The following is a 26,981-nucleotide window of genomic DNA, read 5'->3' as shown; positions in this document are numbered from 1 at the left end:
ACGCTTCGGGCAATCTGGGTCGCTCATCCTCACCGCTACGAACCCGGAGCAACAGTCCGAGGCTTGGCCGAGTCAGCAAGAATCCATGCACAGGCAGGACGACCCGGAGCTCATGACCGAGAAGGAGCGCGAGGATATCGTCGAGTTCGACGGCGGCGACTTCGCTCCCGAGGATGTCGACGGCTTGCGTCAGAGGACCATCTCGCAAAGCAGCGCCGATAGCAGTTGGGGCGAAGGCTCGAGCGTTTCCCATGACGCCGCTACCCCTTTGGCCACAGCCGCTGATTCGCGATCGAAGTTGGAGAGCGCATCACATGATACCCATGGGAACGACGCACAGGATGAGCTTGACCAAGAAAAAGTCGATTCCGAGACCCTGCTCGAGGCGGCAAAGGGTGAACCCGAAGCAATCGAGACGGTGGCACAAGAGGATCCGACTTCTTCGGTGGTCGATCCGGCTGCTACGTCGGCAACGCCGAAGAAGGACCCTGGTGTTGATGCCGATAGCACACCCACAAATCATCGTCGCAGGCCGTCCGAGTCGTCCACTGCCGCCACCACAACCCCGTCCGCCTCTCGGAGAGGTTCTCTGCGGCAAAGACATGTAGCAGCGATGGCGATGGATCCCGTAAAGTCCTCTTCAAGCTCATCGCTCGGTACCACAGATTCGGAGCAGGCCGTCGATCGTAGTCTCACCCCTTCCAAGCCGAGGAAACGCCGCTCCGCTCGATCGTCCGCAGTTGCCTCTGCGCGTGCATCCGAAACGGAAGAGTCGCGCGGCTGGATCGCTCCCCGCAACGGGAACGCCGACAGTGCCACGGCCAACCGACGCGGTGCTGTCCCCTCAAGACGCAAAACCTCGTCCGCGAAACGAGCGATTCGCAGGACCTTCTTGGCTTTGCGAGATTTCCTTCTCGCCGTACTGCTGTCTCCGGTCAACTGCATTCGATTCCTGCGCAGACGTCGAGCTGTTCGAGCAGAAGAGGCGGTGGAAGCCATCTACGAACGAGCACAGGTGCCCATCCTCGAGAAAACAAACAGCGACGAACCAACGCCTACCCGAACGAAACGTCCACCTTCGCTGCGATTCGCCAGCAAAACAGAACTGCAGCGTGATCCCGAAAAACGGAGTGGGAACGCGAGTCGTCCGCGCACGCCAAAGCCGGATGAAAAGGATCACACGTTCCAGACTCAGGAGGAACCTGTCACCGAGGATCAAGCCGCTGCATTGGGGACCGTTTGGAAATCCTTGGCGTTGGGGCAGCAGAGGACGCCGTCGAGGCTGCTGCCGAATCCGCAGGTGATCGATCCGATGCTGGCGCACAACAGCAAAGCCGAACCGATCGATGTGGTGATGGCAGAGAAGGAGGCTGTGATGGAAGCGGAGCGACAGTCACGGATTGCCAAGGGGCGGGCTGCACGACGAGCGGCGGCGATCGAGTCCGCATCCGACGCTCGCTCTTCGCCCACCCCACAAGCTTCGTCGCTGTTACCGAGCAAAGTACCACGCGCACCTGCTAGCAGCGTCATCCACCACTCACCCAAGATCCTCGTGCTGGATCTGGACGAAACGCTGATCCACTCGACCTCGCGTTCGCCCTCGCACCTCTCGTCGTCCGGACGAACCACCACCTCGGGGTTTCTCGGTCTCGAAACCGCCGGAGCGTTCCTCGGTCTGCGCGCCAACGACAACCCACGCCGCATCCGCCCGCACATGGTAGAAGTGGTCCTCGACGGACGCTCCGTCCTCTACCACGTCTACAAACGTCCCTGGACCGACTACTTTTTGCGCAAAGTTTCCTCCTGGTACACCGTCGTCGTCTTCACCGCTTCCGTTCAGGAGTACGCCGACCCGGTCATCGACTGGCTGGACCAAGGTCGTGGGTTGATCTCAGCACGCCTCTTCCGTGAGAGCTGCAGTTTTAGTAAAGGAAGCTATGTTAAGAATTTGAAGGTGGTCGATGAGGATCTGAGTAAGGTCTGTTTGGTGGATAATAGTCCGGCTAGTTACAGGTTGAACAGGGAGAATGGGATTCCGGTGGAAGGCTGGACCAGTGACCCGAACGATGAGGCGCTGTTGGATTTGTTACCCGTGCTGGACAGTTTGCGGTTTGCGAGCGATGTCAGGCATATTCTGGGGATTAGAGGGTGGTAAGACTGGGGGGAAGGAGGAGGAGGGAAGAGACGGTGTTGTTCGGAAGGTGGTACGAGGCGATCACATGCGTGGTGGGTAGTCGAAGGGATTGGAACGGACGATTGACGCAACGACCTCACACCGATGTCTTCACTCATTCACCATCACCTCCCCCGAGAGTATGCTGCTCCTTCTCTCGCACACCTCCTCAGGCACACCTTTTTGTCAAAACTATCGCACGCAACCCGATCGACTTCCCCCCAAACATCATTTTGACTTGATTGTCCCCACATGAGACTAGCAACATGTTGCCGAAACGTTACGACTTCTTGAAACCGAAAACGTTCTTCAACCGTTTCTTCTCCTTGGACCTCATGCTGAGATCGGAAGCTTGGCTAGGAGCTGGACTGGCGCTCCTACCGTCCTGCGCACTACCCGTTAGGTGGGGTGGGATGCTCGACGCGTGCTGTGCCGACACCGGTGGCACCGACGGCGACGGTGTCTGCTGGTGCGTTTGGAAGCGTCGATCGTAGCTGCTTTGATCCACGGGCGAGACGGGCGAGGCGGCGTATCCGGTGTGCTTCACCCCACCGCCGTTCGAATGCGAGGCCGGGTACGCACCGTGTTGCAGAGAGGTGGTTCGGATGGCGCTCCGATCGTTAGCTGGTTTGGAGAGTCTCGATGCACCAGCGGGAAGTTTCGTCTGCTGCTGCTCCGGCTCCTGCTGATGGTGTTTCTGATGATGATGGTGTTGTTGGCCACGCGAGGCAGCATCCCTCGCACCAGCCTTGCTGAAATGCTTCATCACCTCGACAAACGATTCCGGCGTAAACGTATTCGAAGATCCAATGTAGACATCCTTACCCAATCTCTCGCTCATCTGATACGCACTCCTCATCTCCGAGTACGTCATTCCACCCGCTACGAACACCATCACCCTCTGTCGATTCTCCACCCTCTCGATACCCACGTTGCTGCCACCGCGTCCCTTCTGATGCCATGTCGGTTTGGCGCTCCTCAAACTGCTCGGTTGGGTTCTCGCTCCCGCTCCCGCCGGCGAAACGCTGCTGCTCGTCGCACCCAATCCCACCCTCGCCAACGCCGACGTCTGAACCGCCGGCAACCCCAACCCACCCGCACCCGCCGCCTCCACCGGCGCATCCCGCACATACGGATACGTCGCCTGCTCCAACCTCCCCGCAAAATGATCCTCCACCATCAGCTTGACCAACGGCTGGTACCTGCTCAGCTCGTACTCCTCGCCACCCACCGGCTGCTGCTTCCTCTTGCCCTTCTTCCAAAACACATCCCACCCGGAACTGCTCGGATCCTTGACCACCTGCGCACCCAGATGCACCAGGTTGTCCACCGCCTCCATCTCCCACCTCCCCAACCGCGCGTGCTGGAACAACCGTTTCCTGTCCTCATCCGGCACGCCATCGCAGTACATGATGTACAGCGCGATGATGCGTACCTTGTCGGTATTCGTGACGGATCTATCGTCCAAGAGGGGGACCATCTCTTCGACCAACGTCTTGGGTTTCTGACCTTCGGGTGTCAAGCGTGTGGCGCAGTTCTGCTCCACCATCGCCTGCGCGGGGAGCTTGGACTTCTCGAACCGGTTCATGCACTCCTGCGCCATGGTGAGGTGGAGCGAGAGCTTCTCCTTCATCTCCTGCATGTGCGGGAGCGAGGCGAGCATATCGCGCATGTCGTTGAGCGAGGAGTTGGGGTCTGCGAAGGCACCCTGTTCTCCCGCGTGCTGCTTGAAGTCGCGCGTGAGCTTGTCGATAGCTTCAGCGATGTGGAGGTGACGGATACCGGTCCAGACATTGTCCTCGTCGGAGAGGATGGCTTCCTTGTCCTCGCGCTCGCCGTCGGATGTGGTGAAGGTATAGTTGTAGCGCACACCGTCTTGGATGGCCAGCAGGTCGTTGCACATGGCTTGGTAGGAGAATTCGTGGAGGAAAGGAGCGGCGGTGTCCATGGACCTGTCGGTGATGAAGAGGACGCTGCGAGGTCGACTGGTCTCCACCTTGGGCTCGTTGTCGCGAACGTACTGGTCGATGGCAGCCTGTACGCTAAGGGCGAGCTTTTTGGTGAAATGCTCTCCGACAGCGGGACCTTCGGAGCCTGCACCTGGTATACCGCCGTCGTTGTTGCCTCCTCTTAGTCGAGCCATGCGTGCGCTACCCTGGTACATGTTGGCAGCAGCTGTTTGGGATTTGACGGCATCCTTGGACGGCTGAAGTGGACCGAGTGGTGGATGAGATGGATTGTAATACCGGATTAAGGGGAACTCGTTGAGTGTGACGCAGACATTGAGGATGGCCTGTGTGGAGAACTGAAGCTCATCCTGGATGGCACGCATGGCTTCCATGGGATCTGGACCATAAAGGCCGCCTACGGGTTGGAAGAGGTTGAGGAAGCTGTGCGGTGATTTGAGGGAGAAGACCTGAGATTCCAGTGGCCAGAAGTTGGTATAGAGCTCGAGGAGCTGTTTGAGCTTGGGTTCGGCTGGCGAGGAAGTGAGCTTGTGCACGAGCGCATCGGAGAGACTGTCAACGAAGAAGATGTGGCCGGCAGCGTAGGTTGGCTGCTTGCCGGGTTCGGAGGGTGCGAGATCTCGGATGATGCGGTCGACATTCTGACTGGTGGGAGTGAGTAGGTAGCAGGCCTCGAGCGTCGACTGAGGAGCACGGTTGAGCTCGATGTTGTCGACCTGTGCGACGTTCTCCTGGAGGATATCGTACATCTTGAGGACCGATTGGAGGAGCTCCTTGGTGAAGGAGTCGACCACGAGGACTTTCCATCTTGATGGCGGCTGCACCGAGCGGATGGTAGAGAGGTAGCGGTCGCGTAATGAGGTGACGAGCGATTTGGGCGCCATGCTGACGATGCGTGATCGAGGGCAAGATGAGAGAAGACGCCTGTGCTGGTGGCTACGACGCCGCCGAGTTGTGCCTAGCCAGATGAAACGTCTGCTCTTGATGTGGTAGGAGACGATGCCGTAGCTTGGGTGTTTCGATGCGACTGAATATGAATGTGAGTGTGAGTGTGAGTGTAAGTGTAAGTGTACGTGTGACAAGTGCGTGCGTTTTTAGAATTGAGCGTGGGGGCTGTTGTGTGGGCGGCAATGTAAGCGCTCTGTGCGACACAAGTGACAGAGTGCAGCGTAGCGTTGCATTGGATTGATGCACGCATCAGACCAACACTCGTCCAAGTGAGCCGAAATCGACGCTTGGGACAACGCTGGTTTGGTCTCCTTTGAAGCGGCAACCTCCACCCAAGGACCCAACCTAGCAATGTTAGAGCTTCTCTGGCGGCACTCCCGACGGAATTCCTTCGAAAGCGGAGACAGAGCCGATCGATCACAATTTCACATCGCAGACAGGCAGACAGGCAGCCAGCCAGCCATCCACGCTTGGCAAGCAAAGCCACACGTGACTGGGCATCAATCGACCAGAAGCGTCTGAGCGCGATGCACCGTCCGACGTCTTCTCGTTTCCACCACCTACCATCAGTAATCTCTGTCCGTCATCTCGATCACGAGCAACAAGACGACAGCGGCAACCCTGGTCTGACGCCCTCCCAGAGGCGCTGTAACAACCATGTCGTTCTTTGGCTTCGACACCTCGCTTCCCGGCGAAAAGCGTGGTGCAAACCGTACCAACTACTCTTCCCAGGACGCCTTCGATCCCACCTTTGACAATGACGAGTCGCTCGACGCCAAGATCAAAGCGCTCGCCGCTGGCGCTCAGGAGGATGTAGAGATCTACACCTGGGGCCAGGACGGCTACGACGGTCTGGGTGACAAGCTCGACGAGTCGGGCGATGACTTTAATGAGGACACCTTTGGCGATGTCGACGTTGGCAAGGACTTCAACTTTGGTCATGCTCCTGCGCCTGCCCCTCAGCAACATCAGCAGACCAACTACAGCCAGTATTCTCAACAGCAGCAGCAGCCAAAGACCAAGTTTGACCCCTCCAACAAGTTTGCTGCCAGTCTCGATGATTTCCTCGTCGACCCAGTCCCTCGCTTTGGTGCTGGTCGTGGTGCTCAGCAGCAGACTCCTATCCCTCAGCCTCCTCAGCAGCAACACCCACACCAACACCAACAGCGTCCTAGTGCTCAGCCAAAGACGCTCGAGGAAGTTGAGGCAGAGATGCTTGCTATGCGTGCCAAGCAGCAGCAGCAGCAGCAGCAGCCACCCTCCACCGACAGGAAGCCCATGACTGTTGAAGAAGTCGAAGCTGAATTGCGCGCTCGTCGTGCAGCTGGTGGAACTCCCTCTGCGCAGTCTGCTCAGCCTCAGCAGCCCATGCCGCATCCGCCTCAGACCATGGCCCAGCGTATCGCTCCTCCTCCCGCTGGTCCTCCCGCCGGCATGCCTCCCATGGGCCCTGTCCCTCCGCCTCTCGGCCCCAACGCCGACCCTGCCGCCATCCAGGCAGCTCAACAGCAAGCCCAAGCAGCCCACTTCGCCCGCATGCGAACACTCCTCGAAGCCATGCCGCCCCTCGTCCAGCAATCCATCCTCTCGCTTCCACCTCCCATGCAGTTCGACTCGCTCGAGACCGTCGCACAGAACTTCCCCAACCTCCTCGACCCTGCTCAGCGCGAGCGTGCGCCTTCTGCAGAGCAGGATGCCGTCCGCTTCATGATGGAGAAGGCACAGGCGCAGATGGCCGATTTTGACCGTCTCGAGGCGAAGCGCAAGCGCAGGATGGACAAGATCAACGCGATGGCAAAGTACAACGGTCTCATGTCTGGTTCTGATAAGGACTTTATCACGCGTATTCAGATCTCGCAGCTGATTACTGCCGATCCTTACGCCGACGATTTCTACGCGCACATCTACTTTGCTCTTCGCGGCGGTCCTCGCAGGCCAGGTTTGCCTCCTCTGCCTGCTCCCGCTGCTGCTGCCGGCAACGGCAACGGCACTGGCGCCGGCACCGGTAATGCAAACGAGAAGCAGAAGCAGGGCGGCAAGGGCAGCAAGCAGAAGCTCAACAAGCAGCAGAACGCCATGCTCCGTATGCAGCAGCAGGTCGAGCGCATCGTGCAGAGTCGCAAGGAGAGGATGGAAAAGAGCGCGTCCGGCGCAGCACTCGAGGGCGCTCTCGGTAGGGTCAGCCTCAGCTCCACCAAGAACCCCAGGCAGATGCTCCAGATTTCGGCCGACGCTGCCAAGGCCGGTGGTAACAAGGAGCGCACCGCTGGCGATGCTTCTCCAGATGCGGGTCATGCCAGGGATGCTGTTCGACAGGCGCTTGAAGGTGCCTCGCTCGGTGGCAATAATAACGCCGGTCTGCGACGCGATCCTCTCACCAAGCATGAGGTGCTGCGTATTCTCGAAAAGCTCTACGACCTCGTTCTTCAGCTCGAGCAGCTTCGTCGAAACGCACCCCCTGCCCCACCTGCCGATGTCAACCCAGAGGACGATGCGGCTAGTGCGGCCAAGGATGCCTTCGATGCGCACCAGGCCGAACAGGCCGCCGTCACCAACACGCTGTGGACCGAGCTGCGCGTCCTGGAGCCGCTCGAGATCTCCGACCCTCATCCGTTCGTCTCCCTCCTATCTTCGGCTAAGGGCAAACGACTGTTGCCACGTGCACTGCGTCATCTGTCGCAGGAGCAGACGCTGACGGCGTTGACCATGGTGGTGGCGTCGTTCGAGTCGCTCGATGTGGTGCAGAAGGGTCCGCTGTTGGACGATCTCAGCGACGATCCGAGCAAGATCGAGGCGAGGAGGGATGCAGAGAGGCAGTCGGAGACGTTTGCTACGACAATCGTGCCGAGCATGATGTCGATGGCGAGCAGTGCTCCGATGAGGATCGTCTCGGGTATGTTGGCCTTGTTCGTCGAGAGGAACGATCCGGTGAAAGTGAGTCAGACTAGACCGGGTGTGGCGTTCCTGACGATCTTCCTGTCCAGAGCGGAGACGCTCAAGCAGCAGGGTGATGTGGCCGAGGACGAGCTGGAACAGTTCAAACAGATCTTTGCGCTACTGTTCTCCAGGTTGACCGCCAGAGGTATGCTCCCCACGCTATTCCCGAGCACGAGGAGCAAGCAGAGCCTTCCCTTCGGCGTCAGCTACTACATGGGTAGTGGGTTGGGTCAACAGTTGAGCGCCCAGACGGTAGGTGGAAAGTACAGGAATGTGGATCTGGAGGACGAACCGAGTTGGAACCTCATGGCTGCACTCGCTATCGGTAGCGACATGGAGCAGCAGCAGGTCTTGGTCCAGGAGCTGAGGGATAAGATCCTGGAGAATGTTATTAGTGCCAACGAGTGGGCCAAGAGGAACCCGGGCGCAAGGCAGGATGAGTTCAACCCGGATATCAGGATTCGCAACGTGAACCTGCTGCTGCATGCGCTCAATTTGGATGCTGCTCAGATCAGCGTCTAATGGGTCGAGAGAGGAACGGAGGAAGATGATGTTGGTCTGGTTCAAGTTTCTCACAAGTGTCGCCATAAATTTATCTGTTTTCGTAAGCAACGCACTCGCCTCTCAGGAGGAGGAGGTGTGCTGCATAGTCGTGTTCAATTGTAGAAGATTCTCCTTGGTGACGACTGCTTCCGCAGATGCTTCGCTTTATGAGGGTGCAGAAATGGTGTGAGAATCCGTGTTCGCCTTCCTGTAGGTCCGTCGAGCTTAACCGAAGCGATACACCAGTGCTGGATATTCCTCTTCCGTCGTCCAGTGTGCTCTCCAACGCGGACAGTCGTAATCTTCGTAGTCTCGCCACTTGTTCTCCTCGAATGGTCCCATCCCTTCAACTTTGGTATGTCTTCTACCTTCTGCGTCCAAAGGCCTGCAACTGCTTACAACGCCAGCGTGCCACAGCATCTCCGGAGTGTTTCGCTCAGGATGCAACGCCAGTTCCTGCCATAAGATTCCGACCCCTGCTCTGAGCTCGGACCATGGTACCACAGGTGCATGAACTCGTTCCGAGAGCGCAATGTCTGATGGATGATAGTCGCCCAGCACGAGCTCTTGCCAAATTATGTCAATGTCGAAATCTTCATTGTCTCCAGGAGGATCCTTGGGACTGAAGCGGATATCGTTGGGGCCGTCAACTGGAACGGGCGTCCCGAGCGCCGGGGTGACCTCCTCGATTTTGATCCTTTTGCGAGCTCGGTCAGCTTCAGCGGCGTCCTCAAGTTCTTGCCGTCGCTGACTGTGGATGCCGCGTATCCTTTCGCTTCGGCGACGACGTGGCTGATCTTCCGGTTGTTCTTCCTCATGTGCTTGGGGTGGTGCGTCCACTTCTGCTTCCACTTGCTCTTCTGATTGTGCTTCTTGCTCTTCCCTTCGATCTTCTATTGGCTCTTCCTCGTGCTGTTCGGAGGGCATTTCCGTCGTGTTCTCCGCTTCGGCTTCCATTTTCGCCAGTTGGTCGTCGTAGAACGCTTGACAGTCGATGTGTCGGATTAGTACGTTGGCTGGAATTGCTCCGCCGTAAGGCGCTTGACCGGGCTGCATGTCTTGCCACCTTGGTCCCAACCGTTGCACTTGAGGGCCGCTCTCCTCGATGGTAGCTGCGGTCTCATCCGTACGCTTCCTCTTTCTAGTCTCGGCTGGTCTTTCAGTTGTGATACTTGACTCCTCCATGCCAAAGCTTCCTCCTCCAGGAGGCATGTCTCCGTCACTCGACACATTGATACCATTGCTCTGCGCAAGGCCACTGGTGCCTTTGATCTGCAGCATTGCCGGCTCACGATCCTCAATCCAGCCCACTCTATCGGCTTCGCCAACGTGGTCTTCGCCGTTCTCTCGCGACGCGGCACGTTCTCGTGCCTCCAGAAATCTAAGGGTGTTTTCCGTTTCTCGCTGCTCCTTGGCCTTCATTCGCCGCATCGCGTTGCGTCGTTTGGTCCGGTTGAGACCCTGACCAGGTGGCACCGGAGCCGGAGACTTTGGCCTCTGAGCGGATGCATTGATCATCTGACGCGGTCGATCCGAATGTGTTGCCTGTACTGAAGGAGCTGAGTCGGAAGAGCCGTCGGATATCTGAGAATCTGAATCGGAGGATGCAGAATCTGACTCAGATTCCGATTCGCTCGAGGAATCTGTCGAGTCCGAGTTTGAGTCTGAATCAGAGTCAGACTCTGAATCCGAGCTGCTATCGCTGCTTGAGCTGCTCGACGACGAAGAAGACGACCGATCTCGCTTCAGATTTCTCTTGCTGCCGGAAGCGGTAGCGCCTCTTGCGGGCGTCATCGGCGGGGGTGGTCTTGACTGAGCTGACGATGATGACGCCTGCATCTGCTTTCTCTTTGCTTCAAAAGCAGCCATCGCTGATGCCGCACCTCCACCAAGCGCTAGCGACGGGGGCATGAGTGGTAGCGTTGGAACCGACGCTCGTTCTGGAATGGATGTTTTGGACACGGTAGGCCTGATGGTCTTGAGAGCAGGGACCGAGTTGAGGTTAGATGGTCCAGGCATGCGGGGCAGATCGTCAACCTCTGCATGCAGCCGACTGGGTAAGTCGTCGTACTGGTCGTCTGACATCTTATGGATACCGGAACGAAGCAGTGCAGCAAGGCGATTCGCCTCCAAAAGAGCATCTCGCTCTTCAGCATCCGCCGCGCTGAATTCGAGCGGGTCCGCATTGTCATCATCATGGTCCTCGTCCTGCGAATCGTCTTCGTCACGTTCATCCGCTTCACTTTGCATCATCGCAATCTCCCCATTCCGGCCAGCCTGCATCGCACTCTCCGGGTCAACGACAACCTCGACGGTGTCACCATCCCTCAAAATCTCTGGGTCGTTTGGCACTTCAAAGCTGTCCATTTGGAATTCGAGCGCGTCCTGAGTGATGCCATCCATCAATCCGCTTTGTGCCGCTCCTTTTGAGCGAGCCACCAGATGTGCGTGAACAAAGTGTTTCAGCTTGGCGAAACATTGAAAATCGTTGGGATCGAAAGGGGCGAGAAAATGATGCTCGGGCAGAGGATGTCGGGTGACGATGCGGAGCCGAAGTTTGCGGTTGCCGCTCGAGAAGTGACTGGTGGGAGAAACGGTCCGGAGAGTGATGGATTCGGAGGGGACGACGCTGGAGCGTGCGGTGACGGGTGTCATGTTGCGAAAGGGGTCGTCGGACATGGTGCGGATGAGACAGGCTCGACGCCGAGAGCGTCTGCGTTGCGGTAGGGCTTAGCTCGCTGCGCCTTATCGGCACGCTCCCAGTCGGCCTTCCCGAAGACGCCTTTGCTGCGCCCTTGTCTTCCTAGCTGTGCTGATGATGCTGCTGGAGACGATGTGAAGAAAGGACAAGAGCCATCGACTCTGGTCTTTTCGCTTCGCCTGGACCCTGAAGAACAAGTTTTGAAAGCGAATCCAAAACGTGGCTTGTCCGTCAAAAATGGGATTTTGGCTGCTTTTTCCTCCACTCTCACTCTTGCAGTCACAGAAAAAATCGCGGCAGCAGAGCGAGTTCTTGAGACCGTTCCTGGCCCAGGGCGAGCGGCGTACTGACCGCGGAGAAGGATTCGGGAAATCCATTTGGCGCTTTCCGAGATTATTACGTAGTGCGCGCAGCTTGGACCACCATCCTTACTTCCCCCACACATCTTCTCCTCCGCTCGCTTCATCGTTGCATCTGATATCGCCTGGGTTCGGACTTCTCTGCTCTCATTTGTTGCAGTCCAGATACGGCGCGCACCATCTCTGCGATCGTCCATCTCCCTGCGCCAACAGCAGCTTGGAATGACGTCCAACGGCGCCAACACGGCGCCTTCGGGCGCAGCAGCATCCGGCAGCTCCACCTCTGCATCGCAATCACAACCACCACCCGAATGGCTCGCTTCTATCGATGCAGTCTACAGCCTCTTTGAAGATCCTACGGCAGCGGAACGTTATCCAGACCTCTCACGCAAGGTCAAAACGGCGGTACAGCTGTGCGAAGAGGTGATACAGGATGTCGGCCAGCAACACTGCGCACTCAGCTTCAACGGCGGCAAGGACTGCACCGTCCTCGTACACATCCTGTCCGCTGTATTGCGACGACTCAACACGGGCAAAGACAAATTGGCACCGATCCCGTCAATACCTTCGCTCTACATCACGTGTCCCTCGCCCTTCCCTACGGTCGAGAAGTTTATTCGATTCTGTGTCTCTCCGACGCACGGCTACAACCTGCAAGTCATATCGGTGGAAGGTGGGATGAAGAAGGGCATTCGGACGTACCTGGATGGTGGTGGACGCGAGCAAGTCGGCATCTCGACCTCCGATGACCCGCTCGAATCCACCGAGAACAGGGAACCACGCGACATCAGAGCTATCTTTGTCGGCACGCGTCGAGACGACCCACACGGACCTCAACTATCCGCCCGATCCTGGACGGACAAGGACTGGCCTCGCGTCGAACGGATCCACCCTATCCTGGATTGGACCTACCAGGACGTCTGGCAGTTCTTGCGGTGTCCGCATCTCGCCTCTGACGAAGCCAAGTTGGGCATGGGGAGGCGGGAGCTGGCGGAAGAGTGGGGGACGGCGGGGGGCGGTGCACAGGGAGTGCCGTACTGCCTGCTGTACGATCAGGGTTATACTTCGTTGGGGTCGACGTATAACACTCTGCCCAATCCAGAGTTGAGAGTGGAAGACGGAGAGAAGGAGCAGGAGGAGGGAATGGGTGGGAAGAAGGAGGAAGCCGTGGTGGGTGACGGAACGGCAAAGGGACGCTGGAGGCCGGCGTATATGCTCAAAGATGGCAGTTGCGAGCGTGCCGGTCGGGTTGAGAACGCTACGCAGCCACCACCGACAGCATCGTCAGCTGCATCGACACAATAGACAAATCCACTCTCTACTTCAACCCCAATGCCACATTCGTCCTTTTTGCACACACACACCTCTTCGACCGTGAGCCTCGTTCGCTGAGCTTGTTGCATTGGCATTCCTTCGTCGTCTCATGTTGTGGTTGGGAAGAACCGATCAAAACGCATCCGTCGCACTCTGCGTGACGCGCTTGGCAACGTCCCAGTAACCCTGCATCGCCTCGCCCAAGGCATCCCTGGCCGCCTGGTCCGTATCTGCGGCTCTTGCACGGAAGGCTTTCCAGTTCCTCTCGCGGATCGGACCTTCGAAGATCAACTCGCACGTGTTGGTGGACCAATCGACATCTTCCTTGCCCGTTGTGAGGATCTGGAAAGCGGATGGTGTCTTGTCTTGATCTTTCTCGTCTTCACTTTCCTCCCGCTCCGAACCGGGATCGGTCCAATCAATCCTCACCGTCATCAACCGTTTATACTTCTTCAACGCCTTTTCACTTCCCTCGACTACAATCAATGCCATCTTCTCCCCAAACACCACCACACCCGTTAAGGCGTGATCCAACGCATTTCGTTTCACCTTGAACTTATGCCTTCCACTGATCAAATGCCTCACCTTGTACACCTGACATGCTAGACCTTGGTCTTCTTGGCGAAATTTTTTCAGTTCGAGCTTTTCGCGTCGTTGATCGGGGGTGAGTTTGCGGTCGGCATTGTGTCGTTCGTGCGCTTCGGCGCGTGCGGCGATCTCGCGTCGAACGCGTGCTTCGATCTTGGTCGGATCGGAAACTGCTTCCGACGTCAAAACGCGCATCAGGTTCGACAGTTTTACTTTGGGTGGTTCGGGTGGGAGTAAGCCCATCTTGATTCGATCGCGTTTATCCTGCTGTGCAGCGGCACGTCGTTGACGTCGAAGCTTGCGTTGTTCGCGTTTGGTCAGCATGAGTCCACGTGCCTGGACGGTATTCGAGTCGGAGGGGGATGGAATGGGGATCGGATGTTGCACGTAGCCATCGATGGGGGATGACGACCCAAAGAGCAGAACTCCCTGTGGAGGCGAGGTCAACATCTGATCGACGGACAGCGAGTCAGGTACCGGATCGTACGTTCCCGCATCGAGCAAATTCTCGTCCCACCACTCGATCTCCGGCGGCGGCCGTTTCAACAACCGTTTCTCTTCCGCCAGCTCGTCCTGCAATCCGGCTTTCCGTGCGCTCTGCTCGATCCTCTTTTTCAACTCTTCCATCTGCTGCTCGCGACGCAGTTCTTCCGCCTCTTTGACGTGTCGACCCGGTTTGTGGAATTGAAAGCCTTTGTGCATCGATCGTGCCTTGGGTTTCTCTTCGTCCGTTGTCAGGGTTTGACTGGCGAGGAGATAGGGGTTGGATTCGATGGTAGAGGAGGCTTTGCCTTTGACGTACGAGGTCGAAGTGGAGGCAATGCTGGAGTCAGAGGGTTTGAAGGGGAGGGAGCTGGACAGGAGGAGAGGGTGGATGCCGGTGGGTGCTTTCGACGTTGATGAAGATGAAGAAGGAGTTGAAGTCGTGACATTGTGCGATGAGATGTTGGTGGTGGTGGGTTGTGACATCGGACGAGATGCGCTACTTGAAGTGGTGGCGGGAGGCGGTGCTGGCGGTCTCGCTTTGCTGTTCAGGGCAGCCATTTGAGCTTGTACCCTGGCACGTGCAGCTTCGAGTTGCGCTTGAATCGCGCTGCTTCCTCCAGCCGGTGGTCTCGCCGCCACGTTCGGCGAACCCATCGTCGGTGCTGCTGTCGGTCTCCCATTGCTGCCACTCGCTGTGACAGGAGCAAATCTCGACGTCGACGAGCCTGCTGCTGCAGCTGCTGCCGGCGGCGCTGTGGCCGGTGGAGGTCTTGCACTCGTCGCATTCGGAACGGCCCCCTTGTTCTGCATCGCGCTCATCAAAGCCTGCGCTCTCGCTTTGGCGGCTGCCACCTGTGCCTGTATACTGTTCCCTCCCGCAGATCCTCCATTCTGCGACCCTGTCGCCTGTGCGACAGGCGGTGCAACACCTGGACTATGAATAGCGAGCCTTGAAGAATCGGGACGAGGTTTCTTCGGCGGTGTCCCATTAGGAGCCCCGTTCGATGCAGAAGCGTCATCTTCGTCGTCATCAAAGACGTTGCGGATCGGACGTTTCGGAGGCATCTCGATCCGATGGTGGAGACGAGCGAGTGACGAAAGCGTGGTGGGAGGGAGGGATTAAGGAAAGGCTGAGCAAGGTGGGAAACGTCCAAAAGCGCTCAAGAAACATCGAAATCGAAATTCGGAAATCGGCAATTCACTTTCGCCTCCACGGAGAAAGGAATACGATGCTGTTCTGTCAAACAGTCGAGACTGTAGGTCCTCTGCAGACGCTCCCTTGTGCTTGTCCCATACTGAAGCGGCCTCGACGCTTCTGCTCATCACACGGACAGACTACCTAGCGCTTGATCTGACTAGATCTTGATTTTATATATTCATTGTAGGATGCATCTCGAGTGCTGACCAAAGCTCCAACGCCTGATCCCTCACCGCGCACTCCTAATTCCGAATCAACAATCTACTCTTCCCCAACGGCGTCGCCGCCCCACTCTGATAATCCAACGAGACTTGGCACCACCTGTCCTGCAGCCACGTCACGCTCCATGTCCCCTCCACCGCCGCCCAGATGCTGTATCTGTTCTCCAAGATCCCACTCACCGTGTTCGTCTCCAGCACCTTGGGTCTGGAATGCGTATCTACCGGTTCGGTCCTCTGGTACGTGAAACTGAACGGCGCAACTCCCTGGAAGTTGAAGATGATCTCGGCTTGGTTGCCTTCACGCAGATCTTCGACGAAATGGTTGCCTTCAGAAATGCGGACTGTGGGCAGATCGTGGATGGTCTTGACCATCTCTTGAGAGACGCGCGCGTTGATATCGCGTCGACATTGGTTCTGCTGGTGTGCAACGCTCTTGATGGTCAACACACCTGGTCGCTCGGCTACACGAGAGAATTCGGCTTTGGTAATCGCCGCCTGTGCCGACTTGCCGTTGAAGTCGTACGAGACCGTCCAAGGTGGACTTCCCTGAAGCGAGAAGTCCACCCTCTCGCCAATGCAGTAGTCGGCACGTGTCGAGACAGAGGCGATATCCGCCGTCTCGGCAACTTCGATCACCAAAGACGACGACTTGTCGTCTTGACCGGCGCGCTTGTTATCTGTGACCGTCGCAGTGTGACACTGGTTCGCGTCGGTCACGTCAAGCACTCGGATCGACCAAAGACCTTTGCCGCTGAACGCAAACTCGTCGGTGCTCAGATCGAGCTTGTACTCGTTCGACTTGATACCGCTTCGAGTGAACTTGTGCGACGTAGGCCCAGACGAAGCGCTCGACGTGGTGGAGACTTCAAAGTTGACCGTGAAGGGCGCCTGTCCCTGCAGCTTGAGTGTAGGTGGGCTTCCACTCAATCGATCCAGCCCATCACCGACACACAGCGAGGGTCTTCGGCTCTTCGACGAGGGACCGACAAACGATGCGCTCGGCAGCGGGAACACCATCTGCTCGAGACGCCTCGGCGAATCGGCAGGGAAGCCTTGCAAGCGCGATGGTGCATAGACCGCATCGCCAACCGAGTCGATCACGTAGGTGTGCCAACCTGGCAGCGCCGTCGAAAGCTCCAGATTGGTCATGTTGAGTGCCGAGGTGAAGGCGGTCCTGCGCCGCTTTCCAAGCAAAGCTACTTCGTGTGCGGCCGAGGCGAGCGGTACGGCAGCCTCGGCCTCGCTGCTGGCACTCCACGACGGTGCGATGTGTTCGTATTCGACATCCACGGGGAGTTGACCCGACATGACGATGTCTACCGAGTCTGGCTTACCGCGGCAAACAGGAGCACGGACCAGGCTGCCGTTGCGTGCAGGCACACCGGCATCAGTGGCGAACTGGACATGCGGTTGAGGCCGGACAGTGATGGTGAACTCATCCTGACCCTCCAGCACGATACCTGGGCAGTAGTTATCGCGGATACGCTTGATCTTGTACAGGCCAGGATGTTCGGCGAGCAGCTCTGCATCCACGCTGTTCAACGATGCGTTGAGATCGATCTCTTCAGCTGATTCGTGGGCCTTCCACGAGTAGTCGACGTGCCACGGACCTTGACCGCTGAGACGGATGGGAAGGTGAGATGCCTTGCCGTGCAGCACCTCCAGGAGACGACCCTTCTCTGCTTTGGTGGGCAGGAAACCGACGCTTGGCTGCACGCGTCGGACCTCGACGTTGAGATCGCGCGTAGCGAGCGACTTTTCGCATCCCCTCGCATCACGGATCTTGACCAAACTGACAGTGACAAGCCCACCAGAAGCAGCGACCGACTTTGGAATATCGATCTTGAGCTTGTGAGGCGACTGCGTAATGCCTTGCACCTCCTTCGTCTCGACGCTGTCTCCTGCTCGAACGGCGTAGGTGAGGTCCCAAGGACCAGCGCCGCTGAAACGGACATCGGTTTCGGCCTGCTTTCCGCTGCAGCTCTGCATGACTGCGCGGTCGTCATGCGCGCGGATCGGCGCAGTAAACTCGGCACTCGAGAGCGGATGGAAAACTTGCGTAAAGGTTGGGCCATCGAGCGGAATGCCGCGGTAATTGCTGTCGTGAAGCTTGACAAACTTGTAGGTCACGGCACCATCCACGTCTGGCCTGAAGTCGAGCTCGTCGCGCGTCTGATCGAAGATGGTGCGGGTCTTGTGCTCGGGATGGCGGCCCTGCTTGGTCACTTCGTACTCGAGCTGGAAAGGTGGGCTGCCCGTGAGCACTGACATGGCTTTGACGCCGACCGGCCCGGCACATCGGTCCTCGATGCTGCTAAAGTTGATCTGCGCTGTGGGAGGCGGCACATCGACGACCTCGCATGTCCAAGGAGAGCCGACTTCTCCAGCGCAGAACGGTCCGTTGATCTCGTCGATGCGGTAGGTGCCGGGTTTCTCGACAGTGAAGGGGAGCTGGGAGCCGTGAGCTGGCAAAGCGAGCTGCATCGTGGATGCTTTGCCCGATGGGCGTGCCCAGAGCCCTCTGTTGGCAGCGGCGTTGTCCGGCTGGAAGGAGACCTTGACGTCCCAATCACCACTCTGCTCGGCGTCCAAAGCGGAGAGCAACTTGAGATCGATGCCTGCAGCATTTCGCAGAAGCGGCAGAGGATGGCCTGGTCGACACTGTCTGGGATCAAAGGCAACGCTGCGACGGGAATGCACGACGACACTCTGATGGTAAGTCGCAGCCGATTTGCCATCGCCCTTGATCCTTTTACGTGCCTTTTGGGCGAGCGACAACGCGCCGTGACGATCCGCATCGACGGCAACACGATTGCCACAGGCGTCGGTTACACTCTCGAGCGCATAGGTGTAATTGCCGGATTGGTCAAGATCGATGCTGCTGAGCGGCATGTCGACGTCGACCGAGACGGCCCACGAAAAGTCCTCGTTACCTGCGTCAGTGCGACGAGAGGCGACACGGGTGCGCTCGCGTGCAAGAGCCAATCGATCTGTTGGCGACAGAAGCGCCTCTGCCTCGGGCAAGAGGAGAGGCGAGGTGTGGTGAGGCGGCGAAATGCGTGAGATTTTGCGCTTGTTGTCCTGACGTGCGTTGTCTCTTGGGCGATGGGATCCGCTGACGGGTGGCAAAGGGTCAAAGATCCGACGGTACTCGAGTTGGAGTGGCGCGACACCGCTAACTCGAGCAGCGAAATCGACTCGGTCTCCTGGACACTTGTGTTGCGTCTGGAGCGGATCTGTTAGGCCAACGGGCGTCGAGGAAGCTGGGATGAGCTTGGTGGATGGGCATTGGACGATGAGAGCCTCGGAAGCCGAGATGCGAGCGTCGTTGCGGGACTTGTCGAGGACGCGCTCGAGACGGACACGGCCGGGCTGCGTGATGGGGAGATGCCAGAGCAACTGTTTGTTGGCGCGCGTGGACGGCAGACGCTTTGTGGTCGGGGTGTCGAGAGCCGCAGAACGCTTTCCTAGGGATTGAGAGCGGCGTTCTGCACGAATACGGGCGCGCTCTGCATATGAGACACCTTTGAGCAAGGAGGTTGGATCGTCGAGCGCATCCTCATCGTCGAGGAGATCATCCTGACGGCTGCTGTGCTTGGAGGAGCGCGTCCTGACGGCAGCGTTGATGGCGTCCGCCTCATCTGCTTTGTCGTCGCGATTTGAGGCGCCAAAAGGGATGAGGTTGTCGACACTGACGTTGTAGTAGCTGGGTTGACCCGTAGCAAAATCGGTGATCGAGTACTGGAGCAGGTCAGGGTGTGCATTGCTGAACAGCACAGGAACGGTCACCTGGGGCGTTTGCGGACCGACGCAGTAGCAGGCGCTCGAGGGTAAAAGCTTTGCAGTGCTGTGAGGGAGGATGTGAATCGTGTGTTGACCGAGGATGTGACTTTTTGGTTGGATGAGGTCGCGAATGCGAACGTGGCCCTCGTTGATGGAGGTTTGTCGGCTGAGGATGTCTGGAAAGGCACCAGTCATCGGCACGTTGAGACCAAGAGTGGAAGCAGCGATCTGAAGCAGGCTGAGCATTCCATTGAGCGTCAAGAGCAGTGGATTGGTGGATGCGGACCCAAGCAAAGTCGCGTCGGTTGCGGAAAGCGCAACAAAGAGGGCGAGGTAGTGCACATATGTGAGACCGACCGTCTTTGACGGCTGGAGCACTGCTTTCGAGGCCTGTGCATTTTGGATGACTGGAGAGGTTTTGCCGGATGCCAGTCGTGGATCCAAGAGCGGAATGCCGAGACGCGCAAGAACGAAGAGAACGGCAAAGTTGAGGAACAATGCTGTAGAAAGAGAGACGGTGGTCTCGCTGGCTTGCAACGCTATCGAAGACACTGAAGTCGAGGATGATGAGCCGAGCCAGCTACGAATGATGCTGGAGTATTTCCATGCCTGAACGAAGACCGCGAGACCGACGGCGTAGAAGCGTTGAGAAGGCGCGTCTATGGTCGAGAAGGAGATCAAAGGCTGTACGACTGGGGTTGCTGAAGCGGGCTGCGAGGCGGCAGCAGCAGCAGTGGCGGGCTTACGGTCCTGATCCATGGCGTCGAGTGACGTTTAGCGATGCACCTGTGATTTCGATGGTGTCATCAAGTGTCGATCAAGGTGCACCAGCTCGTGGCATGAGTCGCAAGAGGTTGACTCGACGCGGGAGTCCACGCGACGATCGATCTAGGATAGACGCAAGGAAAGCGTTTTTGTTGTCGTCTGCAACGAGTAGCAGCGAGGCTGATTCCGCACAATGCAACTGCAACGATCGAGAAAGGTATGCGATGTGTGAGCGCAAAGGATGGATTGGATTGGCATGACGCTGTCCTGGAAATGGTGTCCGTGACACTTTGTCCACTTTTTCCTCTCCACCGCGTCCGACTTCCGAAGTGTCATCATCTTCGATTCAAAAACAAAAGAAAAGTAAAATAAAAGAAAGAAAAGAAAGGCAAAAGTAAAGTCAAGATGTCGGTCCAGAAATGTGACACACCTTGGCCTGCCCGACACGCTGCTAAAGGACCTATGCGGAAGATCTGCCTGCTATGCAACTTGGATGGTGTCGAGATTCACGGTTTTGATTAACTTGCGGTTGGTAGACACGATGTCTGGAGAGATTCTCAAATGGTGACCATAGCGGTGCGTCCCCACCATCGCTGCGGTAGCGGCGGCTACGATAGTACTGTTGTCAGCACAAGCCCAGCCGTTGATCGATTGGTCGTGCCGTAACATGAGGAGATCAAGTTGCTACAATTGGTCTCGCAGACTCTTGCGTAGCTATCACCCGGAAGTACGATGTGCTTCCTTCTATTTGCAACACATGTCGCGACCGCAGCGGTGATGTCAAACACTTGCGGCGGGGGCCGAGACGATCCGAGCCGGATCTAGCGGCGACAGAGCTGGTTATGGGTGGTTCAGTTCTTGAAAGGGAAGCGAGCATCGTGTGATTTCAAGGGTGAGTGGGATTTCATGGACCCTTGACAAGGCCTACCAAGAAGTGCAAAGCGAGGCATGGCGCCGGCGTGTGCTCTGAAAGCGAAGCGTAACCCGACCGAGCCGATCCACTTTTACAACGTCACTTTTGTCTCTTTTTTGGTCATGTGCATCTCTCAGAGGCGGGATGCTGCAGAAAGATATGCGGCGAGCTGCATAGTGGACCCTGATTCCCCTGATCCCACACGCTTTCCAAAAAAAAAAGCTAAGGCGGCACACAGCTGCGAGGCTACGGCATGCAACCGACAAGATAAGTGACTCAAGTGGACCTGGCTCGCTCGTAAGTTACCGATACCGATCCTGGACAGAACCTGTGACAATCACAAAAATGCGAGCGCATCCGATGCAAAGCAACGCAATTGCAGGCCAACCTATTGTAGTCCGCGGTGGCGGCTGTGACTTTGAAGAGGAGGAAGAGCAGGAGGAGAAGTGTCATCGGAAGTGCGCTGAGCTGTGCCGCTCGCATTCAGAGGTGGTTTCGCTCTCTCGCCGCCTATCCTCCTGTCGCCGCTGTTTGATTGAGACTTTGCCTCTCCTTGGTTCCGGCTCCTGCTTGCTGCTCGACCTCGACTTTCAAGCTGTTCGGACCTTCGCCTTGTCGCAAACGACCCTCTTTCTTGAGTCACACTGCAACGTCTTCCTCTCACCCACATCCTCGCAAGTCACCTCTTTTCTGCTGCTCCATCGATCAACCTTCACTCGAGCCATCTTACTGGAGACCTCGACCTCATTGAGCTTTGCCGCTCAGCTTTGCGACTTCTATCACACCTGTGGACGCTTGCTTCGTTTCCTGACCGCCGATCTCGACTTGTCAATCAGAGCTGACCGCCATGGATCTCCTCGCTGCTTTTGATGGCTCCGGCTCGTCATCGCTCGATCAACCAGGTCTGTCTTCCACAGAGAACTCTCAATCGCCTCTGGATCGTCCCGACAAGGGGAAAGCGCGAGCGTGCGATGATTGGGACGACGACGCCGACGAATGCCAAATCGTTGCAATTCATCTTGCTGACTCCAGTCGCCCACTTTCAGATGAGTCCGCTTCAAAAGGCTACGCCTCCCTTCATTGTTCCTGCAGATCGGCGCATCCCCACCATAGCAAAGGCAAATCCAGGCAGCTTCTCAGCGACGACGATACCTCCCTTGCATTAGCCCCGTCCTCGCTCTTGTCTGACGTTACGGCAGATGCTTCTGGATCAGCGCAACACCCTCGCAGCCTACGCAGCTTCGCGGCCAGTCCTACACCGAGACACGATCGATATTGTGGGCGCTCAACACCAGCCTCATCCTTGCATCATGAAGAGTCCTCCCTCAAGCGCTCTATACGTGAGATGGGCTCTTCCCCCTCAAGTTCGCCGCGCCAGCAAATCTACATGCTGCCCACCGACCAAGCGTCCAGCTCGGCAGCAGCGCTTTCCCTCACCAACGACTCTCAGGACGCATCTGCAGCCTCAACGACTCAGACCCCCTCGAGCTCGAGACAGGCTCAATCCAGCACCAGCACGGCAAACAAGAAGCGTCGCTCCTTGCGTTTACGAGGTCCTGATTTCCAGTCTCGTGCAGCGCTCGACGGGCAAGAACAAGCAAGCATGGACAGCGCTGGAACATCTAGAGTAGCAACATTCGCACCGTCCGAAACTGAACATCGTCGTGCATCGCTACTCGTCAACAGCAGCACTCGTGACGCCCATTCTCTGGCGTCGCATTCCGCCTTTTGTGTCTCTCCGGAGCCCTTGCACGCACTCGATCGTGCAGAACAATCCAGCTCCGACGTCTCGTATCGTCGAGCCGCCTTCCTCGATAGTGCCAGAGCTCAACGCACCAGCAGCTCTATTCGCCGCCGAAGAGGCTTCTACCTCCGCGACGCTGATCTACTGCGCAACGACGCACCGCAGCGAACGGCGCCTTCTGATGAACGTTCCAGCAGCAGAACCGCCACCACCACTTCCGACACTTTCATGGACGAGTTCGCCAGGGCGGTCGATCTGAGGCTCAGTGCTCGCTCAGACAGCTCCCACGGTAATGCCATCATGTCGCCCGCCGCCGGTGCTCTTCCGACCCAACATCAGCAACCACGCATCAATTCAGCCGCCGAACGCAACGCGCCTCAGTTGCCGTACGTGCGCACCGCCTCTCCCCTCACCGTTCCCTTCGAGGCTGTCGAGACAGATGACACGGACCGGAATGCTCATCGTGCGCTCTCGTTCGGAAGCCTCCGCAGACGAACCCTCATACCCACACCAGCTCTGTCCTCGTCTGATCGGCCGTCAAGCAGGACACTTTACAGCCAGCCACGGTGGTATGCAGCTCCCTCACATCCTTCCGAGAGGTCAGAGCTTCTCCAAGAACACGAACACAGATTCTCAGATCGCGCCCGGCATGAGACACGCTCCAACGATGCGCCCCTTCGTGTCGCTGTCACGAGCGTCTCTGAGCGGTCACATGCAGAGGGCTTTCAGCTTACAGAGACTGGCACGCGACTGCCCGAGCCTCAATCGAGCGAGTTGGAGGTTGCGGATGACTTTGGCGCGGTGCGGCGCCCGTTTGGACTGCAGAGACGTGCTCTCGGCAGGGCAAGGCTCGAAGGCGTCTCGACTTCAAGCTCAAATGCGCCAGTCCCAGCTGGACAAGAGAGCGGCGTCGGTTCAAGACGGGATGCGCATCACCTTTCAGAGCGGCAGTCTGATGAAGCTCGTTACCAAAGTTCGTCGCTCCCTTGGAGGAGGACGCATTTCGGTCTTCGTGCGCCTTCCCAGCACCCTGAGCGCAATCTTTCAGCCTTGCAGACACGTTTCGAGCCGTTTGCCGAAAGACTCGACGTGGGGGGACGACACACTGGCGGCTCTGCCAGCTCTCGCGGTCGCTCGTCCAGCTCGCTGTACCGCGAAAGAAGCGAGGACGAGTCTGCGCTCGAATATCTGGGTCGGCTGATGAGCCACGACAGCATGCTCGACGAATGGATGGATGGCGATGTTCGTGCACCGCTGCTACGCATGGCGATCGAGTCCGGGGGCTCGCACTTGTATCCACAGCCGCTTTTGGCTCGTCACGCTCCCGCCTCGACCTCGAGCATGTTTGGACACGCCACGCATCTCGCCTTTGACGCACGCAATTTTATCGCTGACGAAGACTGGGCGGAGCTCAACTCGTACGAGGGGCTCATGCAGCTAGGCGAACGCTTGGGGGCGGCCGAGATCTGCGTGCCGCAGAGCTTGATCGATACGCTGCCCACGTGCGAGTATGGCAAGTGGGACGGCGGCTCATGCAGACAGCGCGACGATGCTGGCGGCATGGTCGGCAAGGGCAAAGGCAAGCAAAAGGTGGAGCCGCCGCCGACGGCCAGAGACACCATGTGCCCGATCTGTCGAGAAGACTATCTGGACTCGGACATGCTCATGAGCATCAACAAGTGCAGTCATGCGTTCCACGCTGACTGCATCAAGGTGAGTCGTTGGCTTTGCAGAACACAGCTCGGTTTTGAGGGCAATTTGCTGACTTGTTTCTGAACTTAATACGAATAGACGTGGTTCAAAGCGGCCAAGACATGCCCGCTTTGTCGAGCCGATGCATTTGACGAGATCTGCCTTCCAGCGCTTCCGTTCCAGTCGTCTTCGTCGTCCGCGGCGACGACGGTGCGCGCGGTAGGCGCGGGTGAGGCTTCTGCCCCCGCGTGGAGTTTCAGCTTTGAGAGTTGACGGTGGACACAGACAGGGTGGGGAGGTGATGACACGATCGGGGGATGCAGACTGAGGGACACTTTGAAGGGCATTCTGATCAATAGCTCTTTGTTTCAATGATGAGGGTGTACAAGATACAGTATGGTTGCTAGCGGGAAAATTACAGAGTCTGAACTTTCTGCTTGAACGCCTCGAAGTCGGGTTGATCGATGCCGAGTTCCTGCCACCTAGTAGTGGCGCCATCCGCAGCATCCAATGGAGGACCTTCGAGTTGAACTCGTAGTTCTTTGAGGAGGGACCTTGTTTGATCGTCCAGGAGGTGTGTGGGGGTAGGTGGAAGTTTAGCGGTGAAGGTGAGGATGGAGGTGGCGGCTTTTTCTGTGAAATCGAGGTCGGTTTGCGGGTCGGTATCTCCATCTGGGCCGGAGGGTGGGGGGAGGAGGTCGGAGTGGGGGAGGAGGGAGGAGATGAGGATGGGGATGATGCGCGAGGTGAGGAGAGCGAGGGAGACGTTGGGGTGGGGGGTGGAGGTGAGCTGTGTTGCGGGGCCGCGTTCGAGAGGAACGGGGGGTGAGGTGGTGTCTTGTGAGGATGGGGCGATGGGGGCGATGGCGGTTGCGGTGCTGTTGACCGGGTCAGGAGTGGACGTGGAATCGAGGGTGTTCGGATCTTGGAAGAGGAGCGAGTTGATGAGGAAAGCAGTCTTCCTCCTAACTCCCAAGTTCGGATCCAACAGCGACTCCCTCAACACCTTCCACCCACCCAACCTGTCAAACTGATCCATAGCCACCGGGTTATGCTTCAACAACCCGCTCAACGCATACATCGCTTTCGCCCTAACCTCCTCCACTCCACTCCCCGACAGCTCCAACAGCGACTGCACCGGTCCAAAGTCCAAAATCGCCATCTGCGCCTTATCGTTGTTCTGCACCGCCGTACCCACGATCCACGCCGCTGCCGTCTGGATCTCCGGTTCCGCGGCGGTGAGGAGCGAGATGATTGGCTGCCACATTTTGAGCGAGGTGATGTTGTTGGCGTTGTCGATCTGCTCGATGAGCATTTCGAAGTTGTCCAGCGCCGTGAGACGATCCGAGAGAGGCAGGGTGGGGTTGGTGGCGACTGAGAGTTCTTCGGACATCATCTGAGCTTCGGATTTACCCATGATGGCGTTGTACAGGTTCGGATCGGAGAGGTCAGGACGTCGACCGGCTTGGATATCGGCGGAGATCTGGTCGATCGATTGCTGGTTGGCGACGGGAGCGACGGCAGTGGAGGAGGAGGAGGAGGAGGAGGGGTTGGCCGAGTTGGCCGAGTTAGCGAGACCCCATTTGAGGAGCTCTTGAGCGTTGCGATCGTTCGACATTATTGGGGTTGAGACGACGAGGCAGGACGATGTGGTGTGGTGACGATATTGTAGAGAGCGGCGAGTGTCGAGATGGCTATATATCTTGTGCTGAGCTGCGAGGGATCTGCACGAGGAGGAAGGCGGTTGAAGGTGATAGAAATAAAATAAATTGTCATTGCGCTTCGCCACCAAGTTTTTTTTCCGGAATCCGAACGAGATCGGGTGTGGAGGGATGCTTCGGATCGGGCCATTTGACCTTTAGCTTCCTTCAGGGTCCAACCGTTCTTGTGTTTCCCTCCTCGTCCTTCCCCACCCAACACCCGCATCGTCGTTCAGCACATCGCAATGTCACCGCAGCCACCACCATGACATCCACTGCACTCACCGCCGCCCTCCGTTCCGACCTCACCTCCCTCCAAACCCGCTGGCTATCCTCCCCTCACCTCTCCATGCTCTCCCACCCACTCCGCAAGTGCATCGTAACATCCAAAATCCTCCCCACGTCGCTCATGTTTGCACTCAAACCGATCACCCTTCCACCTTCTCCCGCATCAAAAGCAGGACAAGATCGGATCGTTATGCTTCCAGACTCGATCCTACATCCGGCGAAAGCGAAGCGGAAAACAGGCAAAGGTGTTTGGGTAACACTCGATCCGAGGGTGTGCAAGAGGTTGGTGGAAAAGGGTGCATGGAAGGCGGTGTATTCAAAAGCGATGGTGGGGAAGGGAATGGAGGAGTTGGTGTGGTGGCAGTTGGGTGAGAGGGTGGTGCAGGAGGTGGAGGTTTTGGTGGAGCGGTTCCGAGAGAGGAGACGGTTGGATTTGATCACGGAAGAGGATGGTAGTGGGAAGGAGGAGAGCGGATGGACGATCCACATCCAACAAGATGCAGGAGAAACGAAGCACTCCGGTGAACGACAAACATTCACACCCCAATTCCAGGACACCGCTCAAGCAGACAAGCTCCACAACACATTACGAAGACTCATACCTTCACCACAAGCAACAGGAACCTCGCCGGTGTATCGCGTCAAAGAGAGTCACATCACA

General features: G+C 57.6%; 12 protein-coding genes across 12 annotated transcripts; 6 read left to right on the top strand and 6 right to left on the bottom strand.

Annotated features, from left to right (window-relative positions):
* Positions 1-112: 112 nt before the first annotated feature.
* On the top strand, positions 113-2,155 carry PHSY_007249 (phosphatase; the record flags this gene model as incomplete). The annotated part of the gene is made up of 1 exon (XM_012337843.1): positions 113-2,155. The coding sequence occupies one exon, from the start codon at positions 113-115 to the stop codon at positions 2,153-2,155; it is 2,043 nt and encodes a 680-aa protein (XP_012193233.1).
* A 298-nt stretch (positions 2,156-2,453) lies between these two features.
* PHSY_007248 (hypothetical protein) lies at positions 2,454-5,024 on the bottom strand (the record flags this gene model as incomplete). The annotated part of the gene is made up of 1 exon (XM_012337842.1): positions 2,454-5,024. One exon carries the CDS (start codon positions 5,022-5,024, stop codon positions 2,454-2,456), a length of 2,571 nt encoding a protein of 856 aa, XP_012193232.1.
* Positions 5,025-5,745: 721 nt separating this feature from the next.
* PHSY_007247 (topoisomerase II) lies at positions 5,746-8,547 on the top strand (the record flags this gene model as incomplete). Its single annotated transcript, XM_012337841.1, has 1 exon — positions 5,746-8,547. One exon carries the CDS (start codon positions 5,746-5,748, stop codon positions 8,545-8,547), a length of 2,802 nt encoding a protein of 933 aa, XP_012193231.1.
* Positions 8,548-8,793: 246 nt separating this feature from the next.
* Positions 8,794-11,247, bottom strand: PHSY_007246 (hypothetical protein; the record flags this gene model as incomplete). The annotated part of the gene is made up of 1 exon (XM_012337840.1): positions 8,794-11,247. The coding sequence occupies one exon, from the start codon at positions 11,245-11,247 to the stop codon at positions 8,794-8,796; it is 2,454 nt and encodes an 817-aa protein (XP_012193230.1).
* A 603-nt stretch (positions 11,248-11,850) lies between these two features.
* On the top strand, positions 11,851-12,933 carry PHSY_007245 (FMN adenylyltransferase; the record flags this gene model as incomplete). The annotated part of the gene is made up of 1 exon (XM_012337839.1): positions 11,851-12,933. The coding sequence occupies one exon, from the start codon at positions 11,851-11,853 to the stop codon at positions 12,931-12,933; it is 1,083 nt and encodes a 360-aa protein (XP_012193229.1).
* A 141-nt stretch (positions 12,934-13,074) lies between these two features.
* On the bottom strand, positions 13,075-14,499 carry PHSY_007244 (hypothetical protein; the record flags this gene model as incomplete). Its single annotated transcript, XM_012337838.1, has 1 exon — positions 13,075-14,499. One exon carries the CDS (start codon positions 14,497-14,499, stop codon positions 13,075-13,077), a length of 1,425 nt encoding a protein of 474 aa, XP_012193228.1.
* A 62-nt stretch (positions 14,500-14,561) lies between these two features.
* On the bottom strand, positions 14,562-14,801 carry PHSY_007243 (hypothetical protein; the record flags this gene model as incomplete). Its single annotated transcript, XM_012337837.1, has 1 exon — positions 14,562-14,801. The coding sequence occupies one exon, from the start codon at positions 14,799-14,801 to the stop codon at positions 14,562-14,564; it is 240 nt and encodes a 79-aa protein (XP_012193227.1).
* A 219-nt stretch (positions 14,802-15,020) lies between these two features.
* On the top strand, positions 15,021-15,359 carry PHSY_007242 (hypothetical protein; the record flags this gene model as incomplete). Its single annotated transcript, XM_012337836.1, has 1 exon — positions 15,021-15,359. The coding sequence occupies one exon, from the start codon at positions 15,021-15,023 to the stop codon at positions 15,357-15,359; it is 339 nt and encodes a 112-aa protein (XP_012193226.1).
* Positions 15,360-15,456: 97 nt separating this feature from the next.
* Positions 15,457-19,977, bottom strand: PHSY_007241 (hypothetical protein; the record flags this gene model as incomplete). The annotated part of the gene is made up of 1 exon (XM_012337835.1): positions 15,457-19,977. One exon carries the CDS (start codon positions 19,975-19,977, stop codon positions 15,457-15,459), a length of 4,521 nt encoding a protein of 1,506 aa, XP_012193225.1.
* Positions 19,978-21,241: 1,264 nt separating this feature from the next.
* On the top strand, positions 21,242-21,766 carry PHSY_007240 (hypothetical protein; the record flags this gene model as incomplete). Its single annotated transcript, XM_012337834.1, has 1 exon — positions 21,242-21,766. One exon carries the CDS (start codon positions 21,242-21,244, stop codon positions 21,764-21,766), a length of 525 nt encoding a protein of 174 aa, XP_012193224.1.
* A 101-nt stretch (positions 21,767-21,867) lies between these two features.
* Positions 21,868-24,605, top strand: PHSY_007239 (zinc finger containing protein; the record flags this gene model as incomplete). The annotated part of the gene is made up of 3 exons (XM_012337833.1): positions 21,868-21,902; positions 21,989-24,353; positions 24,432-24,605. The coding sequence occupies 3 exons, from the start codon at positions 21,868-21,870 to the stop codon at positions 24,603-24,605; spliced, it is 2,574 nt and encodes an 857-aa protein (XP_012193223.1).
* A 142-nt stretch (positions 24,606-24,747) lies between these two features.
* PHSY_007238 (nucleotide exchange factors-like protein) lies at positions 24,748-25,950 on the bottom strand (the record flags this gene model as incomplete). Its single annotated transcript, XM_012337832.1, has 1 exon — positions 24,748-25,950. The coding sequence occupies one exon, from the start codon at positions 25,948-25,950 to the stop codon at positions 24,748-24,750; it is 1,203 nt and encodes a 400-aa protein (XP_012193222.1).
* Positions 25,951-26,981: the final 1,031 nt, after the last annotated feature.

Source organism: Pseudozyma hubeiensis, assembly GCF_000403515.1.
Source record: "Pseudozyma hubeiensis SY62 DNA, scaffold: PHS69, whole genome shotgun sequence".
NCBI classification, from domain to species: domain Eukaryota; kingdom Fungi; phylum Basidiomycota; class Ustilaginomycetes; order Ustilaginales; family Ustilaginaceae; genus Pseudozyma; species Pseudozyma hubeiensis.
This window is presented reverse-complemented; position numbering and strand designations above follow the sequence as displayed.